The sequence below is a fragment of the Capricornis sumatraensis genome, chromosome 1 (assembly GCF_032405125.1).
Source record: "Capricornis sumatraensis isolate serow.1 chromosome 1, serow.2, whole genome shotgun sequence".
NCBI lineage: Eukaryota > Metazoa > Chordata > Mammalia > Artiodactyla > Bovidae > Capricornis > Capricornis sumatraensis.
The window spans coordinates 163,777,713-163,796,531 of NC_091069.1; the positions used below are offsets into that span (position 1 = coordinate 163,777,713).

At 35.6% G+C, this 18,819-nt stretch overlaps 1 protein-coding gene across 1 annotated transcript in view; it reads right to left on the minus strand.

Moving 5' to 3' along the window:
- Positions 1-2,216: 2,216 nt before the first annotated feature.
- ATG3 (autophagy related 3) overlaps positions 2,217-18,819 on the minus strand; it is a 34,128-nt gene continuing 17,525 nt past the window's right edge. The window contains exons 5-12 of the mRNA XM_068961125.1: positions 15,647-15,754; positions 12,894-12,943; positions 10,740-10,821; positions 6,702-6,736; positions 6,311-6,466; positions 5,442-5,569; positions 3,940-4,008; positions 2,217-2,438 (exon numbers count right to left, since the gene is read on the minus strand). Coding sequence (XP_068817226.1) covers positions 2,357-2,438; positions 3,940-4,008; positions 5,442-5,569; positions 6,311-6,466; positions 6,702-6,736; positions 10,740-10,821; positions 12,894-12,943; positions 15,647-15,754 — 710 coding nt within the window. The 3' untranslated portion in view covers positions 2,217-2,356. The remainder of the gene's footprint in view (positions 2,439-3,939; positions 4,009-5,441; positions 5,570-6,310; positions 6,467-6,701; positions 6,737-10,739; positions 10,822-12,893; positions 12,944-15,646; positions 15,755-18,819) is intronic.

Sequence of the window (18,819 nt, forward strand, 5' to 3'; positions counted from 1 at the left end):
GTTAATATTCAACATAAATTAATAATCTATGCAACTCACCATCCAAAAAAAAATCTAATTTAAAACTGCACAGAACTGAATAGACAATTTTTCCAGAGGAAAAGCAGATGGCCAAAAGGCACATGAAAAAATGTAATATTATATATCACTACCATAAAAGAGGCAAGGAAAAAAATGCACAAACAGCTCAAAGAAATCTGTAGTTTACTTAATAGTATTGTATCAACATTAATTTCTTAGTTTTGCTAAGTGTATCATGGTTATGCAAGATATTAACGTTAGAGGAAACGAGGTGAAGGATGTACAGGACTTGAAATTCTTCTTAATATAAAATTATTTCCAAAAAAAAGTTAGAAAAGAAAAAAAACACTATCACCATTTACTACTACATATGCAAATCAGACATTTAAAAATGACATGAATATAAAAAATAAATTAGATATGAGGGCTTATAAGACTGTCGCACATAATCTGAATTCCAATTCTAAGTTCATCAACAACTTCACTGTTCATCAAACCAACCCCATTTTTCTTGAGTGCTAGAAACCTAAACTCATTAAATGACACATTTATACCATTAACATATCCATTTTTATTTTGGGGTTGTCATTTCCTTCTCCAGGGGTATTCCCCACTCCTGCACTGTGGGTAGATTCTTTACCAACTGAGCCACCAGGGAAACCCTATTTTATATACTAGGCACCCATACAAAGATTTCAATAGGAAAAAAAAGATCTGAAACTAATAAGGTTTGACCAACAAAATCATTTATGCCACCTAGTGGTGACTGAAATAAATGACTATTAGCTTAAAATAAGATTTAAAATAATATTTGAGAAGATATGTACTTACAATAAGAGAAAACGTTGACAATACCTATTATTACATATCATTTACAGAGTCGGACACGACTGAAACGACTTAGCAAAGGTATTAAAAAATAGGATATTTCAGTAAAATCAGTGGAGTGCTTAGTTGCTCAGTCATATCTGACTCTGCGACCCCATGGACTGCAGCCCACCAGGCTCCTCTGTCCATGGGGATTTTCCAGGCAAGAATACTGGAGTGGATTGGCATGCCCTCCTCCAGGGGATCCTTTCAACCCAGGGATAAAATCCAGGTCACCCAAATTGCAAGCAGATTCTTTACCGTCTGAGCCACTAGGGAAGCCCAACATCAGCTGAAGATTAATTTAAATTAAAGAGTAACCTGGTGGCATACATGAGCAAGCAGGCTATTCAGTCATTATTTTCATTATGGAGATTTCCTTAAAACACAAAAGCTGGGTTACAATTGGAAAAGGCAGAAAGATAAAGGGACACTGAAGGTAAAGAGAGTATTCTTGAATGATGAGGATAAAAAAAACAAACCTAGAAACTAAGGTTCCTTAAACGCAGTCAGCCACTCCTGGTATGTGCAGGGATGAAAAAAAACAGGGACAAGGGCAATGAAGCAGTAACAAAGAGAATGTAAATGGAGTTCTCAAAGGACCTGGCTTCTACTCCTTGGCTCCGTGAGTGTTCTTGCACACTTACTCTTTCTGAACTCCCAGACCCAGATCTATAAACTATACAAACAAAGGGACTTCTTTAAACTTTAATATTAACTTCATTTTAATGTTAATTAAATTTAATTCAATTGAAATTTTAATATTCTATCCCCTGGAGAAGGAAATGGCAACCCACTCCAGTATTCCTGCCTGGGAAATCCCATGGACAGAGGAACCTGGTGGGCTATAGTCCATGGGGTCACAAACAGTTGGATGGACACAACTAAGCGTGTATGTGAGCACATGCACACACAGGCAATCACAGTAAGAAAAATATTCTTGAATCCAGAATTACTCTGGAAGTATTAACTTAACAAAATAAGCAACACCACTTAATTTCCTGGTGCACAGTAAGTACTTCATCAATGTTAACTATTTGCTGATAGGAGACTTAGGGAGATAGAGGGAAAACAAAAGGAACAAAGAGCAAGAAAAAAGAAGGGAGAGGGAGTCTATGCAGTATTTTCTAGTCCCAGCTCTCACACACATATACACATTTAAATACCTTCCTCATAAATGTGAACCAAAAATACTCATCATTCTGTATATTTCTACACTTAAAGAATTATTATTATTTAAGAAAAATGCTATTACCACCTTTTTGATAAGAAGCAAGAAAAACTCTTTACACTCACTTTTATTAAACAAATAAGGCTGGTAGTGAAACTTTTTTTATTTAATGCATAAACATAAGTCTCTTTATTAGAGAAATTGTACATATTGGTGAATATGGTCAATGGTCACATCTATGGGTTAATTCCTTAAAAATCAGAACCAATAATTAGGATAGATTCTATGCTCTCTTTGTTACATCGTGAAGTGTCTTGTGTAGTCATATTCTATTGTTGGAATGACAGCTTGTACAAATTTCAAGAAAATTAGAAGATACCTAAAGGTTTTTAGCTAAGGAAAATAGATTGGTAAATAGTTCTGATTTAAGCTAACATTGTAATTATCCATTTTATTAAGAAGTAACTCCTCAGAAAATATATAGAAGACAGAATCTTAAATCAAGTATATTAAAAAAACATTCATTCACGCAAGCTGGTGTCTATTCAACACAAGGCTCTCTACAATTTTAAGAATGCTTGACTTATCCCGATTTAATATTTGCATGTTAAGACTTCTTAAAGAGTACAAGTTCTTATTAGCCCAAATATTTTAATATATAAATAAGGACATTGCTGCACATATTTAAATGAGTGGGAAATGGCTTTTTTATTGCCTATAAGTTTTTGAGAGTATGTTAGAAAATGAGACAGTGTGAAGAATATAAAAATACTGAAGCAAAAGAACAAAAAATAGGTAAAAATCCTGCATAAGGACTGATTCTTGGTTAGTATATGTACCTGCCATAGAATCTGCTATACTGGACTGTCTTTAACAAATTCCTGAATTTTTTTCCTATGTTCCACTGCACTTAGAAACATTAAGAGCTTAATTTTTATTGATGACTCAATTAGAATTACAGAGAGTCTTCCAAGTTGCTATATAGCTTCAAAAATAGAGATGAATGCTCATATTATGCGTAACAGGCTTTCAACAGTAAATCTGGTTCGGACCAAAAACTCCTGGTTGTTTCAATATTACACCAGCTCAATGTTTCTCTGAGGCACACACATCCTATTGGCAATGCTCATGTTATCTATAGTTCCAAGACAGTGGCAACCCCTCAGTCTACATCTAACAGTGAGTGGCACGAACCACTCATTCAAGCTGTTTGGTATTATTGGCTGCTTTTCACAAATCCAGGCTATGGGCACGTGTATTTCAGGATCCAGTAGTTCACTTAATTCCTCTTGTCAACCCCAGAAAAATAAATGGGTGCTCTTATCTGGAGAAAAATGAGAATACTGTATTTGAAGACTACCTGAAATAGAATTCATGTGCTTTTTACTTTTCTTCACTTCAGAGATCTCAGACTGACAAAACCCAGCTTTACTTTTTACCTGATAGGAAAGTACACTTTTGATAACATGCTAAATTAGGAATATATCTGAGGAAAAGATAGTCATGTGTTATCCTCTAAATTCATAGATTACTCATCTTTCATCAACAGATTAAGCGTTTTGAGTTTCTTTTCCATCAAGAGTTAACAGTTGTGAATTGTATACTCTCAGCCATTGCCTTCCGAACAAAGGCACTTGGCAAGCTGCCACCTAGAAGCACATACTGCTCTGAAGCTCTGTAACAAAGTAGAGGAAACTGGTTCACAAAGGGATATGTGCTCAACAACTGAACAAGGCCAGAACTATCACAATGCAACATTTTCCAAATAAAGACTCCCACTAACATTTCCACATCTGAGGGCTAAATTTCTCAAAAAGGGGGAAAAAAAAAATCACAGAAGCACTTTGCCTCTAGTCACATATACAGACAGGTAAGGATACATATGAACACCAAGTTCTCCCCCTCCTTCTGCAACAGTTTCAATGATTTTCTTCATCACCTCTGCATGCCTAAATGCAAAAGAATAAATATTAGTATAGATCAACTGGATCAAAATAGGAAAAGCAAGTTTTTGTTTGTGAGAATTTGTAAAAATGTTTACTGTCAGTGATTTTAATATATAACAGTAATTATGTAAAATATTCTCCTCCATACTCTCCAACAAGCCAGACTGTTGAGTCATGCAGAATTTTACTGGGGGAGGGGTTAATTTTCAAAAGCTATGGTAGTCACAAAGGAACACAATGGAACTAGTTAGCTTTCCTATGATGGGGGTGGAAGTGGGATAGGGCAGAAAATCAGAGAAAGGGAAATCATGCCAGGGCACAACTGCAGAGCAAGGGCTTTCTGCTCTGAGAAAAAAGCAAGAATCCAACCAGACAAATTCAAAAAAGTATTATGAAAATGGTTGGTAAAAAACAACAACAAAGAGGTATTTATAACGCTGTGATTTTGACAGCTTAAATATTTAACTGAGAATAAGCCAAAACTGAGTTAAAGAAAAGCCAGTTGGTCAAACTTCATACATATATTTTTTTCAGATAAAAATTATCTGATTCTACTTAGAAAAAAATTTTTTGCCTTTATATGAAGGATATTTACCTAAAGTTTTCCACAAATCTTTTCATGGCCAACTGGTGAATCTCCTATGCTACATAAAATGGTGATATCAGAGTAATTACCTGAGTAAATTAACTGAGTAAAGGGCATCATACAGAAGAAATGAACTTTTATATGTATCCTGGCTTAAATAAAGCTACTTCAATCTCTGAATACAACCTTCATAACAGAGGCAGTCAACTTAGAAGATGAGAGTAAATGTACTGGCCCTGAGAATATGAAGACATAATCTGAAGCAGCCAATGGCAAGCCTTAAATGCCTTGATTATGTATATAGACTCAGTTTCACTTTTTTAGCCCTGTGAAAACACACTGATACAAAAAAATACCAAATTAGAAAATGTACTTGATTTGGCAGGGTTGAGAAGTTAACTGAAAAGTAGAGGAAAATAGAAATTTTGCACACATCTCCCTTCACTAACCAATAAAAGGAGATTTATAGGTCATCTAGAAAAAGCACAAAGTTAACTTTATATTCCACATTCACAAAAAGATATCACAACAGAACAAACCATTAGTATTTTTTAATCTAAAAAGAATCTTCCAAAATATTCTTGGAGCTAATAACAGGAGTAAAAATCACAAAAATCTATACTGTAACACAATATACAAAAAAACATTCTTAATGAATTGAAACTTAGAAGAAATTGATAAATTTTGGGGGGGTCTTTTATATTACTTAAACACAAACATTTCTAAGGAAGACAACAGAATTTTATTTATGAAGTAAATTTTTTTCTGTTCAGACACTGTTTATACAGACTCTCAAGTGGTAAATCCATGAAGTGTACACACACACACACACACACACATACACACACACCTGCATGGGTGAACTGAACACATAGGAGGTGGTGGGAGATGAGGGTGATTTTCAATGGTCACTGTTTTCTTCACATGATCTTGACTGATGTCTTCGTACATGTGCTCAACTGTTAAAGGCTGCCGTTGCTGAAACCACAAAAAATGCTTTGAAATTACTGTTTAAAAACTTTTAGGCCTAAACTTTAGTCTTTATCAATATACTTAGCCCCACCTTCCACATCACTTGCAATTTCAAATTCTATACTATTTAGAATCACCAGATTATTTGGGGCAAAGTACCAAATAGGCATGGAGGAGAGTTTGTCCATCAAGGCTATGTGACATCAGCTATCATCTAATACAGAAAAAAGTCTACAAAAAGGCAAGTTCAGAGCTATCAAAACATTTTATAACTTTATAACATCTTTTAGGCTTATCTGTTTTCCTTTTATAGTCACTGGAATGACAGGTTAAACAAGTTAATTTTATTTTAGTTTTCCTTTAATTCAATTAAGTGAAAGTCTACAGGGAAAAAAACCTCACATGCAATATGATCATTCTGCACATGTCTATCTATAATCCCAAACAAAATTTAATATAACAAACCAACTTCAATTTTCTTCACATTTCGAAGGGGTAAGCTCTAGGGACCAAGGAATAAACGTTAACAGATTATTTCTGTTTAATCCTTAGCAATGTTGTTTCACATTAAATAATTCCTAGTTTGTTCAAAATAAGAATCGAATTCAACATGAATCACAAAATTACAAAACAAATGATTCCTAAAACTTTAAAGGCCAAAATATATACCCATAGACTTAATGACAAAAGAATTCAACCCTCAAATTTTAAATATTCACACTAGAACAAATTTTTCTTTAGTTTTACCTCATCATAGCCAAACAACCATAGTCGTGGTGTCTGGTAATATTTATCATAAGTGATGTAAAGATCGTATGTTCTGGTTTGCAAAATAGCATCTTCACCTCCAGCATCAGTTTTAGCTTTACAAGCTTCTACTATTTTCCTTGTATCTAGAGTAGCCTGGTAACAGTGGAGAAAAATTTACAACCATTAAAATCACTATGTGGTGTTTTGGCAAATCTTCTCATCCTATGTATTTTTTATTCAACAGCAGATATAACAATTCAAGCTAAAATGTTATAATGCTATAAACAATGTACACATAAAAAACTCATTTGATAGATCAAGATATTAAGAACACTAATCCCCAAGTTTACTCGTTAAAAATTAACTAAAGAAAACTCAATTTACAAACCTCATCTGTTTCCAACAATCCACTCTCTTCATATTCTGTTATAAAAAGCAACAAAAGATTAATCAAGTTCAAAATAATTTCCTAAACCAAATTACATATTACTTCAGAGAATGCAAAACCTGGGTTTTTGCTTTAGTTTTGACTGAAGATATTGAATAAATGAGAGAGCTAATTCTATATTTCTAAAGAAGCAAATACTTACCTAACAGTGCCAGAGAAAGTCTGCATACTTGAGGCTTGATCTATTACTAATACCAACTGGCACGATAATACTACAGAGTCCTTGGTGACTCCATAGGGTAGGCAAGGATATTTATATAACTGGATAAGACATGCTCATTAAGGTCATCAGTGATTTCTACTTGCTGAATCCAGTGGTAAATTCCCGGTTTTCATCTTCAGTTCAGTTCAGTTGCTCAGTCATGTCCGACCCTTTGCGAACCCATGAATTGCAGCACGCCAGGCCTCCCTGTCCATCACCAACTCCCAGAGTATACTCAAACTCATGTCCATCGAGTCGGTGATGCTATCCAGCCATCTCATCCTCTGTCGTCCCCTTCTCCTCCTGCCCCTAATCCCTCCCAGCATGAGCGTCTTTTCCAATGAGTCAACTCTTCGCCTCTTAAGAACATCTGGCATGATTTATTTCTTCTTCCTTGCAAAGTTTTCCTTCCTCAGCCTTTAAGATACAACATTTCCCTGGCTTTCCTCCCACCTCACTAACTTTTCCTTCACTATCTCCTATGCAGGTCCTGTTCAACATCTACAGTAACCGAAAGCTCAGTTTTTGGAACTTGCCTCTTCTTCATCCACACCGACTCCCTTGAAGATTTCATCTAGTTCCAATGACTTTAAATGCTGATGACTCTTGAATTTATTCCCTTACTGCAAACATGGATACCCAACTGTTTATTTATGACTCGAATGAATGACTAGGGGACAGCACAAGTATCACATGTCAAAAACTGAGCCCCTGACTTCCCCTCCAAAGCCATTCACTCCTCATCTGAATAACACCTTTCTACACACTCAGGTCAAAAACCCTGGAGTCACACGAGACCACTCATGTCACATTCAATCCAGCAACAAATATTCTTTTAGCCCTATCCTCAAAATATCTAGAATCTTCAGTTTCTCATCACCTCCAGTTACCACCTGAGCCCATGTCACAGTTGTTTCTTGCCTAGATTATCAAAATAGATGCCTGTTGTCCCAAACCCCTTCAGTCTTTATTCTCAGTCATAGCCATTCTTTTGAGATCTTAAAATCTCATTCTGTTGTTCCTTAAAAAAACCCCAACAGCTTCTCATCTCAGAGTTAAAGCCAGGGCCCTAACACCATCTGGTTCCTAGGTTACCGCTCTAACTCCACGCCTTATTCCCTCACCTCACGCCTCTCTAAACATAGGAGCCTCCTTGCACTATTTATGTAAGTCCTATCTGTTCCCACTTCAGGGCCTTTGCACTCTTCCTCAGATAATCAAACAGCTTGTCCGCTTACTTCTTGTCAGGCTATACTCAAAAGGAATATCCTCAGTGAGGTTTCTCTTAACCAACCTATTTAAAAATTACAACACTCATCCTGTTACAAGCCTCCCTGTCTCTGCCTGCCTTTACTTTTCAGCCTAACACTTATAACCATCTGAGACAGTTTATGTTTTGTCCTATCTATTGTTTTTGTCTGTGTCCCCTAAATCAAATATTAGCTCTGTGAGATCATGTCTACTGGTTTATCTCCAGCACCAAATGTAGTCTCTGAAATATAGATACTGTCTTGCTCAATAAATATTTGCTGAAAAATGGATGAAAATTAACTACTGTATTAGGTACCAATGACACTTTTAAAGCTAAATTCCATACACAGCAATTCTTTCTTTAATTCTATCCAAGGGAAATGTAACAAACATACTAGAAGGTGGTCAGATATTTAAGGCAATTCTATAGCTGTAACTCTAAAAACTGTTCAGTTCAGTTCAATTGCTCAGTCATGTCCGACTCTTTGCGACCGCATGGACTGCAGCACACCAGGCTTCCCTGTCCATCACCAACTCCCGAAGCTTGCTCAAGCTCATGTCCATCAAGTTAGTGACGCCATCCAACCATCTCATCCTCTGTCATCCCCTTCTCCTCCTGTCTTCAATCTTGCCTAGCACCAGGGTCTTTTCTTACAAGTCAATTCTTCACATCAGGTGGCCGAAGTACTGAAGAACTAAAACAGTACTTTATTCATAACGTTTCCTGCTCCAACTTAACAACTGCATACCATTCAGAGACAGAATCCAGAAATGAGCATTTGTGCAAGAAGGTGGTCTGACAACTATACTTCCATGTGGAAATAAATCTAAACAAGTAGATCTGGGTTGGGGTTTAAATGCGGATGTCTTGAGCACAGACACGGTATATGAGGTTCCTGTGATCAATTTTGGTTACAAGTAAACTCATCTGGATTTCTTCAACGAATAGGAGTATACATGGAAATAAGGATAAAATTCTTACTAGAATCCAGGAACAGATATACAGCTAGGTTTCATGGAAGCTCAAAAGTAATTTAGGAAACAAAACTGAAAGGTACTTATTCTTTTTGAAAGGTACTTTTAAGTCAAAGGCTTCCCTGGTGGCTCAGATGGTAAAAGAATCTTCCTGCAATGTGGGAGACCTGGGTTTGATCCTTGGGTTGGGAAGATGCCCTGGAGGAGGGCATGGTAACCCACTCCAGTATTCTTGCCTGGAGAATCCCCATGGACAGAGGAGCCTGGCAGGCTACAGTCCAACCCATGAGGTCACAAAGAGTCAGACACAACTCAGCAACTAACACTTTCACTTTTTAAGTCAAGGCTACTCTGGTTGATTAGACTAAGCTGCCACCGCCTCTTCAGCAAACACCACTTGCCATCTCTACAGATACCACCTTCTACTTCTGCATTCTATCTCACTAAATTCTAAGTACTGGGGGGATTTGGCCACCTTACAGCCTCCAAAATGCCTGCCCTGTTATTTTTCATAGTCTCTTCTTTTTTCCAACTGCTAACCCTCTCTATATACATACATATATTCATATTTAAACTCTCATAGAAAATCTAATGCAGTTTACACACCATTCTTCCTGCCAGACTACAGTCTCCAATTACAGAAATTACAAGAGTAGATAAAAATCTACCTGGGAGTGTAGGGAGTGAGCAGAAAAAGAGAGTGAAACACCATAAAACAGTAACATTTAACAGCTAAGCAGAAGCAAAAGAGCCTGGGAAGAAGACTTAGAAGAAACGGTCAAGGAAGGAGGAGGAAAATCCCACATCATAAAAACCAAGGGAGGAAAAGGTTAACAGAATCAAACAAATATAGAGAAGGTTAAGTATTATAAAGACAGATTGGGCTTAATAGAGAGGTTGTCCTGGTGACAGCAATTTCTTCCATCTACTTTTAAATATCTGAAATTTCATATTAAAGATTATCATGCTAATGAAATATGAAGTTTTGAATAGCCATATACTTTTAGACCGGTATTACTGTGTTCTGTTAGTACAATGGGTTTCAATCTCTTGTAACAATGATTTACTAACACATGAAGTCTAAACTCTCAACTGGCAATCCTAGGAAGGCACTTCAGATTCTCAGGAAGCAGTGGGAGGATTCCATATAGTTCAAAAGGCTCCATTAAGAATAACTATCATAAGGTTTAAGTAGTAAGATGCTATCAAAAAGGAAAAAGAAAATACTAAATCCCTAAACAAATTTTCTTCTGTTCTGAAAGAATTTAGGAATTAGCTTAAGAATCTGTATCTTATGGCTGTCTCTAGCATTAAATATTTATGATCAATACTGATCCAGCAGAAATAATGCTATCAAGGCCATGCTCTGGGTAAAATCCAAGAGCAAGGTAAGTTCTGCACTGATTAAATTTAAACTAAACAAATCCTCTCTAGGCTGTTAAATGTTAAAATTCAGAACTCAATAAAGTAGAATTCTTAATCCACACCAATTAAATATATTCTACAATCAATATTCTATTGTGATTAAAACAAATCCATGACACAAATACCTTCCATATCTGCAGCTTCTCCTTCATCTTCCTCTTCCTCCTCCTCACATAAAGCTGAGCAATCTTGGAGTTTTATACTGTCCTTTGAAATTAATTAAATTTAAAGTCATTTAAATATGTTCATGAGTTCAAATACTGAGCATCCACATGCCAGCACAGTGCTAACCACTGCAAAAGTAAGCATGATGAGATATTTCTTATACTCAAAAAACTCCTACTTCATATGATAAACCTATAAACCAATCATTAAAAACCATGTGCTAACCACTGTGACTGAAAAATATAGAAAGTATCATAGAAGCACCAGGAGTCATTTAAAAATTGTTGCCAGCTGCACTTCTGACAAAACAATATGTCTAGCTAACCAATTCACTAGTATTAGAAAGTCAGTTCAAAGTTAACTGGTACACTTAGAGAAAAAAAGTATATATATATATTTATAAATCACAATACATGTACATGTTAATATTATTATAAATCAAATACTATCATATTCTCTAATTTAACATTCCTGGTTGAATTAAGCAGTTACAATTATTACAACATATAAGATTTCAGTTCAATTTCTTAACTATATCTGCATTAAAATGACATAATGCTAACCAAAGACAAGCCTAATATACAATTATCACTTTCACGAAATTAATATTCTAAAAATCTGAAGTCAATGTAGTAGGTCAAAAAACTGGACATTTAGTTTCACCTAATTTATAATTTTATTTTAATAGTATGTATTCTAAGCCCTAAATTTAAAAAAAAATCATGTAAATTCTGTATTAATTAGGAAATGACAGGGAAGATAAATTCTAGTTGTAAATCATTCCAAGTACTCAACCATTAGTAAGACATGAGAATGCTAAGTGGGATACTAAGTACCATATTAACCATTATTAAATTTATTAAAAAATTCCTGAGAGGGTTTATCATAAACCTATCAAAACAATGGATCCATACTCTGCCATTTATTATTCCCAAAGTCTGATCCATACACATTAATCGCTGGAATAAACAAGAGCTTCTGAAGCAGCAATGCCATTTATGTAATTTCTCCTTAGTCAAATTCTCCAAAAAGCAGAACTTCAAAAGGATGAATTCTCAGACTAATGAACTGAACTGTAATCCCTAACAAGCATAAAATTGTACACTGGAAAAAAAAAGAAAAAACCTTGTTTGGGTTTTTAACACCTTCTGTTAAGCCCCAGTAACAAATCCCAAAATATCCAGGTGACAAAAACACACAAAGACAATGATCTTAAACTAGGAACTGCTGCAGCTAACTGTTTCAGAAAGACAAAAAGAACAGTTACTCTGTCAAATATTCTATCCTCTAAGAGAATGGAGTATTTAACAAAATAGTTAAGAAAACATAAAGGTGAAAGTGTTTCACATTATTTTATATTATTTCAAACTACTATACAAAAATATGAAGACAACTATAATCATTCTTTAGAAATGAAAAGCTAGTATAGATAGTCTAAATTATTGAAAAGTTTCAAGCAGAAAATTTCTACCCAATTGTATATTTTTACCCTTCCTTCAAATAAACTGTACAATATGACCCAACTGATTTAGCTTCCACTCATTCAAAACGTCATGATTTTGGACGCTATAAAGTTTCCTTTAAATTTTCAAAACAAAAAACAGAACAAAAAACAAGAACCCCTCAAATCAGCAGTAAATTAAGAAACTTCAGAAGAAATGAATAAACTGCTTAAGACAATGTTTAAACTACAAATTTAAACACGATATTATCAGCAATCTATTATAGTAATCAGCAAGTAAGTAAACCCCCTCAAAAACCTCCACTTACAGAATGTGTGGGAGTTCTGTTTAAAAATAAAAAGCCATTTCTTGTAAACTAGCCTAGAAATCTTCCCAAATAGTAAAAATTTATAGATTTTAACCAGTTAGTCTCAAAAAATGTTTTTCTTAACCATTTGACAGAGTAAAGAAAAGAAAAGCTCTGGGAAACAGTGGTGTTTTGGTATGCTGATGCAGAAAAATGAGAGGAAATAAAATAGCTGGAATTTAAAAGAGCTGATAATAAATACTGATAGTAACAGTTTATATATGAATGATATGAATAACCTCAAAATAAATATACAAGCAAATAACTAGGTCACTGAATTTAAATACATAACTAATAACCATTACCTTGCTTTCCAGTGTAATCTCCTTAACTGCTTCGGTTATTCCTGCAATACCTGTTTAAAATTCAGCAGAAAATAACTAAAATTAAGTTGTAAAGACCTTCAATTTACCTGATTTGAGCAATATAAAAACTTTTAACATTATCAAAAACTTTTAAATTCTCAAAGTTCTCTGAAATGAGAAAGCAATGTTAGCAGCACTTTTACAAATGAACTCTAATGGGAATAAATAATCACAAGGGTACTTCTCAAAATTAAATAACTTTTAAAATATCAGTTTAATATTTTTACCATAAATTATCCTAGCCTATCTTTCCTCATTTAGTATCCTTCATTTATTTTATTTACTTGCCTTGCATGAGCCTATCAGAATAAATATTCTCACAAAGTAAAGAGATTATAGGAGTCATATAACCTGCAATGAAATTTTCTCAATAAGATAGACAATGGTTATGTTAAATATGCTATTTGCTTCAGAGATCTAGGACCTCCAAAGGAAGTAATGTCACATCAGACTTATATGAGACTTTCTATTTTACTGCTTCTGCATTTTATACAGTCCTCACAAACACTGTTTGGTAAGGTAGTCACAATAACAGTTTCTCCCTATAAAGAAATGAAGTCTTCAGAGAAAGAAACTTATATAAATCTCACAGTTACATGAAGAACCTGGGATTCAAATCCACATCTGCTCTTCAGTTCAATGCTCTGTCCACTGTACCTCATTAAGCAGCTACCTTGGAAACCACTTATCTCAATGAAGGTGACATTAAGAAGATGGCAGGATCATAAGTCAGCTAAATAATATTTCTAATTCAAAATATCCATCGGTGTTTTCAAATGATTCAACAAGGATGGGAAACAGTAAAGAAAAATAAAAACAAAAAACCTAAACACAAAATATGCTTTGCTCTTTTGTTTATCTTCTGAAGCTTTGATTTATCTGTTCAATATATCCAATCCAAAGAGTCACTTTCAAATAGAAAATGTCAGTCACAATCCATAGCTTAAGCATAAAGCTTTTATATCAGAGTAGTTTTTCTAGAAATTATTTTATAATAGTATGATTATTAACATAATGGATATCTATTACAACTTACTGAGACTACTTCACAGAAACAAAGAAAATAAACCTCTTCAATCCATCTAAATATAATGCAGTAGCATCCCACTAAATCAGACTCTCCTAAAAGGAGGACATACTGGAAAAGAAAAAGAAAGCTGAAAGGATTCTAATGAAGGTAACACTGTACCAGTTGTGATGGTTAATCTCATATGTCAACTTGGGTCGGTTATTGTATCCCATAGTCTGATCAAACAGCAGTCTAAATGTTACTTCTGAGGGTTATTTTTAAAATGTGCTTAACATTTAAATCAGTATACTTAAGAATAAAGCAGATCACTCTCCATAATGTAGGTGAGCCTCATTCAATGAGCAGATGGTTAAGAAAAAGAGACTTAGTCTCTTAATAGACTTTTTTTCTTAAGAAAAAAACAGTTTGTAGAGGAATTAATTCTGCTTCCAGACTGGCCTCAGACTCTAGCTGTATGAACTGACCATTACAAGTCTTCAGACTGCTGGCCAGCCTGCCCTTTACATTTCAGAACTGCTAGCTTCCACAATCATGTAAGGACTTCCCTAATGGCTTAGTGGGTGAAGAATCTGTCTGCAAAGCAGGACACCCCAGTTTGATTCCTGGGTCAGGAAGATCCCCTGGAGAAGGGATAGGCTACCCACTCTAGTATTCTTGGGCTACCCTGGTGGCTCAGACCGTAAAGAATCCGCCTGCAATGTGGAGACCTGGTTCAATCCCTGGGTTGGGAAGATCCTCTGGAGGAAGGGATATCCAGCAACCCACTCCACTATTCTGGCCTGGAGAATCCTCATGGACAGAGGAGCCTGGCAGGCTACAGTCCATGAGGTCTTAAAGAACTGGACACAACTGAGTGACTAAGGACAGCACAGCACAATCATTCCAACACCTGCTTACCTCTGTGACGAATGCCTTTGTAAATATGCACCTGGATTCTGGGACAGGGATTAAGGAACACAACTAAACACCTGAGAGTCTCACTAACTTGACATCAGAAACAGAGTGCTATAACCAGTGGCTCTACTCTGTCAACAGGCAATTTCTTACAGACCTGCCATCCACATCTTCCAGTAACGAAGACAAAAACAGAAAACTGGAAAGATTTTGGGAAGATGCAGGGGAAAAAACATACAAAAAGTCCAACAGCACTATTCAGCTGAGGACAGAGGATGATTCTGAAATTATTTTAAGAAGTTGTTAAAACTGCTATTTTCTCTAGGCCTTGACATAACAATATTCAACTCATTAAGGAACAAGAAAGCTTCAAGGAACTCGGGTCCTGAATCTGTTTCTGAATCATTTAAGGAAACAGATGGCAGTGTCCTTTACTCAGAGCAGAGGAAAAACAAACTTAAAGAGGTACTTTTCCCTGTGCAGATTATTTAGCCCTCTGACTACTGCAGTGAATCTCAACTGAGAGCAATAATTTTGCCTTCATGGTGTATTTGGCAGTGTGTAGTGGCAAGTAGCACAGTACTATAAAATGTGGTACACTCCAAGGGCATTTTTTCCTAATTTGTTCTCCAGCTTCTTTTCAGGTAAAAATCTTCTGGTGCAAAACTATGCCTGTGTTGCTTTCTTTATTTTTTAAATCAAGGCTGTTATAAAAGATTGCAAAAGAGTTAGAACAGATTAAACACATGCCATTCTATTCTCCTCTTACCTGTATTATGGTAAGTATCTACCCATCCCCCATCGCCATCATCTTCTTCAATGATAGCTTCCAATTCATCTGAATATTCCATCTGTTTACACCGCTTATAGCACGGAACTATAAAGAAATGGCAAGGGCAGTTACTAGGATATATTTTGCTTCCTGTAAATCCATTTTAAAAAGAGAGTTTATTCCATAAAATATATTCCTACCACCAAAATATTAAGTGAATATTATTTTTATTTCTAGTAAGAGTATTTAAGAGTTACACTCAACCCACAGACATATAATTATTTGATGACACTTATTTTTCCCTAAATAGCTTTGTAAGAAGACAAGTAGAAAGGCTCTACTGAGAGTGTTCAAAGTACCCTCTACCTTTATGATCTGTGATCAGCAAACCTGAAGTCAGAGATGACACTGTTCAACCTCAGGCTAATGAATAACATATCAGTTTAGTGACTTTACTCTCAGAACATGGAGGCACTACTTGTCATATTCGGAGGTGGCAGAGGTGACCTCTGGTTTACAATGTTAAAGTAACTTTCAATATGAGCTTCATAATTTATATTTAAGCTCCAGCTATTAATAACAGATAAACCAGTGTTAAGTTCACTAATCTGCTAAACTTTACTCTCTTACAAAAACTGGTGCCAAGTTCTTTATATAGCATATGCTTCGATCAACAGGTATTATTCATTTAAGCCTAAAACTGAAAAATCGTAAGGTAAAAACATTACAATGTGGGGTCAACAAAGTACTATTAATCTCTTGATTTTTTTTTTTAAAAACAAGCAAGATAGACATGACCAATCCCATAAAAAACTATACTGTAGGAAATAAAAAACTGATTTTTTGTACGTATTTTCCCTTTCCTATAATGAGCAGAACACAAATCAATGCATTGTTATATGTCATTACACTGACTGTAACAACCTTTTGATGTTGTTTTCAAATTAGCTTTATAACAACCTCATTAATTTCATAAATATTTGTTTCAGAAACACATCTGTGCCTACAGGTAATCTTTCAATGACACAATGGATAATAAAACCTCTAGCTTTGAGATTTTAAATATCCAAGGTAATATCAATTATATCTTCCATGAAAAACTTAGGTTTAAAAAAGTCTGATATTAAGTAGCTGAAAAGATTATAATTATGAAGTCCACTTAAAAGGTCCAACAAGGGTATCTTTTCCCCTTGCTTATAGTTTCCTTTGTTGTGCAGAAGCTTTTAATTTTAATTAGGTCCCATTTGTTTATTTTTGCTTTTATTTCCAATATTCTGGGAGGTAGGTCATAGAGGATCCTGCTGTGATTTATGTCAGAGAGTGTTTTGCCTATGTTCTCCTCTAGGAGTTTTATAGTTTCTGGTCTTACGTTTAGATCTTTAATCCATTTTGAGTTTATTTTTGTGTATGGTGAAAAGACAGCCTTCAGAATGGGAGAAAATAATAGCAAATGAAGCAACTGACAAACAACTAATCTCAAAAAATACAAACAACTCCTGCAGCTCAATTCCAGAAAAATAAACGACCCAATCAAAAAATGGGCCAAAGAACCAAACAGACATTTCTCCAAAGAAGACATACAGATGGCTAACAAACACATGAAAAGATGCTCAACATCACTCATTATCAGAGAAATGCAAATCAAAACCACAATGAGGTACCATTTCATGCCAGTCAGAATGGCTGCAATCCAAAAGTCTACAAGCAATAAATGCTGGAGAGGGTGTGGAGAAAAGGGAACCCTCTTACACTGTTGGTGGGAATGCAGACTAGGACAGCCACTATGGAGAACAGTGTGGAGATTCCTTTAAAAACTGGAAATAGAACTGCCATATGACCCAGCAATCCCACTGCTGGGCATACACACCGACGAAATCAGAATTGAAAGAGACACGTGTACCCCAATGTTCATCGCAGCACTGTTTATAATAGCCAGGACATGGAGGCAACCTAGATGTCCACCAGCAGACAAATGGATGAGAAAGCTGTGGTACATATACACAATGGAATACTACTCAGCCATTAAAAAGAATACATCTGAATCAGTTCTAATGAGGTGGATGAAACTGGAGCCGATTATACAGAGTGAAGTAAGCCAGAAAGAAATACTAACACATATATATGGAATTTAGAAAGATGGTAACGATAACCCTGTATGTGAGACAGCAAAAGAGACACAGATGTACAAAACAGTCTTTTGGACTCTGTGGGAGAGGGAGAGGGTGGGATGATTTGGGAGAACGGCATTGAAACATGTATAATATCATATGTGAAACGAATCGCCAGTTCAGGTTTGATGCATGATACAGGTTGCTTGGGGCTGGTGCACTGGGATGACCCAGAAGGATGGTATGGGAAGGGAGGTAGGAGGGGGGTTCAGGATGGGGAACACATGTACACCAGTGGCAGATTCATGACAACGTATGGCAAAACAAATACAATATTGTGAAGTAATTAACCTTCAATTAAAATAAATATATTTATTTTAAGGAAAAAAAAAGGTCCAACAAGGGGACTTCCTTGGCAGTCCTGCTGATATGACTCTGCACTTCCACTGGAGGCAGCACGGATTCAATCTCTGGCCAGGGAACTAAGATTCTGTATGCCACTGCGGTCAGTGCAGCAAAAACAACAACAACGAAAAGCCCAATAAGAAGTCCAATTTTGCTTAGAGCCATTCTCATCATAAATCTACACTTTTTGGCAAAAAAGAAATAACAAAATGGAGATAAAATCAAGTATGGAAAAAATAGTCTACCATAGAAAGAAAAAAAACTTTACCATTGGGAAAGGCTACCCACTCCAGTATTCTGGCCTGGAGAATTCCGACTGTCCATGAGGTCACAAAGAGTTGGACATGACTGAATGACTTTCACTTTCATATAACATTCAGAATTTCATTAAATTCCCAACTTTCTGTCGGAGAGAAGCTAGAAGTACAGCTTTAAGTACAAATTACAATCAGTAAGGACGAGGAACAAGATGGCAGAGTGGTAGGTGGACATGGAATACATCTCTCTCCACGGATACATCAGGAATATACCTTCAGACACAGAAATGCTTTTCTTCCAAGGAGCAAAGGCCTTTTAATTTCATGGCTGCAGGCATCATCTGCAGTGATTTTGGAGCCATTTAGGCTGTCACAAATCAGCTGTTTCCCTCTCGGCCTT